The 605-nt window shown below is 44.5% G+C and overlaps 1 protein-coding gene across 1 annotated transcript in view; it reads left to right on the top strand.

Moving 5' to 3' along the window:
• Positions 1 to 242: 242 nt before the first annotated feature.
• Positions 243 to 605, top strand: part of LOC120099923 (uncharacterized) — a 98,760-nt gene continuing 98,397 nt past the window's right edge. The window contains exon 1 of the mRNA XM_063280718.1: positions 243 to 256. Within this exon, the coding sequence (XP_063136788.1) occupies positions 243 to 256 (14 nt within the window). The remainder of the gene's footprint in view (positions 257 to 605) is intronic.

Genomic DNA, 605 nt, shown 5'->3' with positions numbered 1-605 from the left:
GTTTTCTAGGCTGGTTGTTATTGCAGCTGTGCTTGCCCTTCTCTGACTAATGAAGCATCTGTACCAGTTTATGGAGAATTCCGTAACAGTGTTCCCAATCAGGAATTTTTACAGATGCCTACTCCTGCCCTGGAAGTTCAGGGATAATTGCAGAAGAGGGGGTGGGAAGATTATATGAGACAGAGGATCAGGCGTTTGCTGTGAGATTGTGTCAGAATCTACACCCCTAAGATCTCATCATCATGACTGCCCGAAGGTGAGCTGAACAGGACAGTAGACATGCCACAGTGGATGGGAGAGCCCAGCCGTAACCCAAGATGAAGAATTATGGGGACCTAGGAAAGTGTGAGAGTGGAAGAAACGGTCTTCAGAGAAGAGCACAGCAACCCGTCATCTGATATGTAATGGTCAGCCCTGAGACATGCATATGAGTAACGTTATAGAGACGGAGTAGGCTATATTGAGGATACACACATATATATCATAACAATGAAAAAAGGAGGGCATGAATTTGAAAGAGAGCAAAGAAGGCCATGTGGGAGGCTTTGGAGGGGGGAAAGGGGAGGGAGAAATGATATAATTATACTATTATCTCAAAAATAAAA

Source organism: Rattus norvegicus, chromosome 1, assembly GCF_036323735.1.
Source record: "Rattus norvegicus strain BN/NHsdMcwi chromosome 1, GRCr8, whole genome shotgun sequence".
Classification (NCBI taxonomy): Eukaryota; Metazoa; Chordata; class Mammalia; order Rodentia; family Muridae; genus Rattus; species Rattus norvegicus.
Note: the sequence above shows the minus strand (reverse complement) of the source record. Positions and strands in the feature narration are given on the sequence as shown.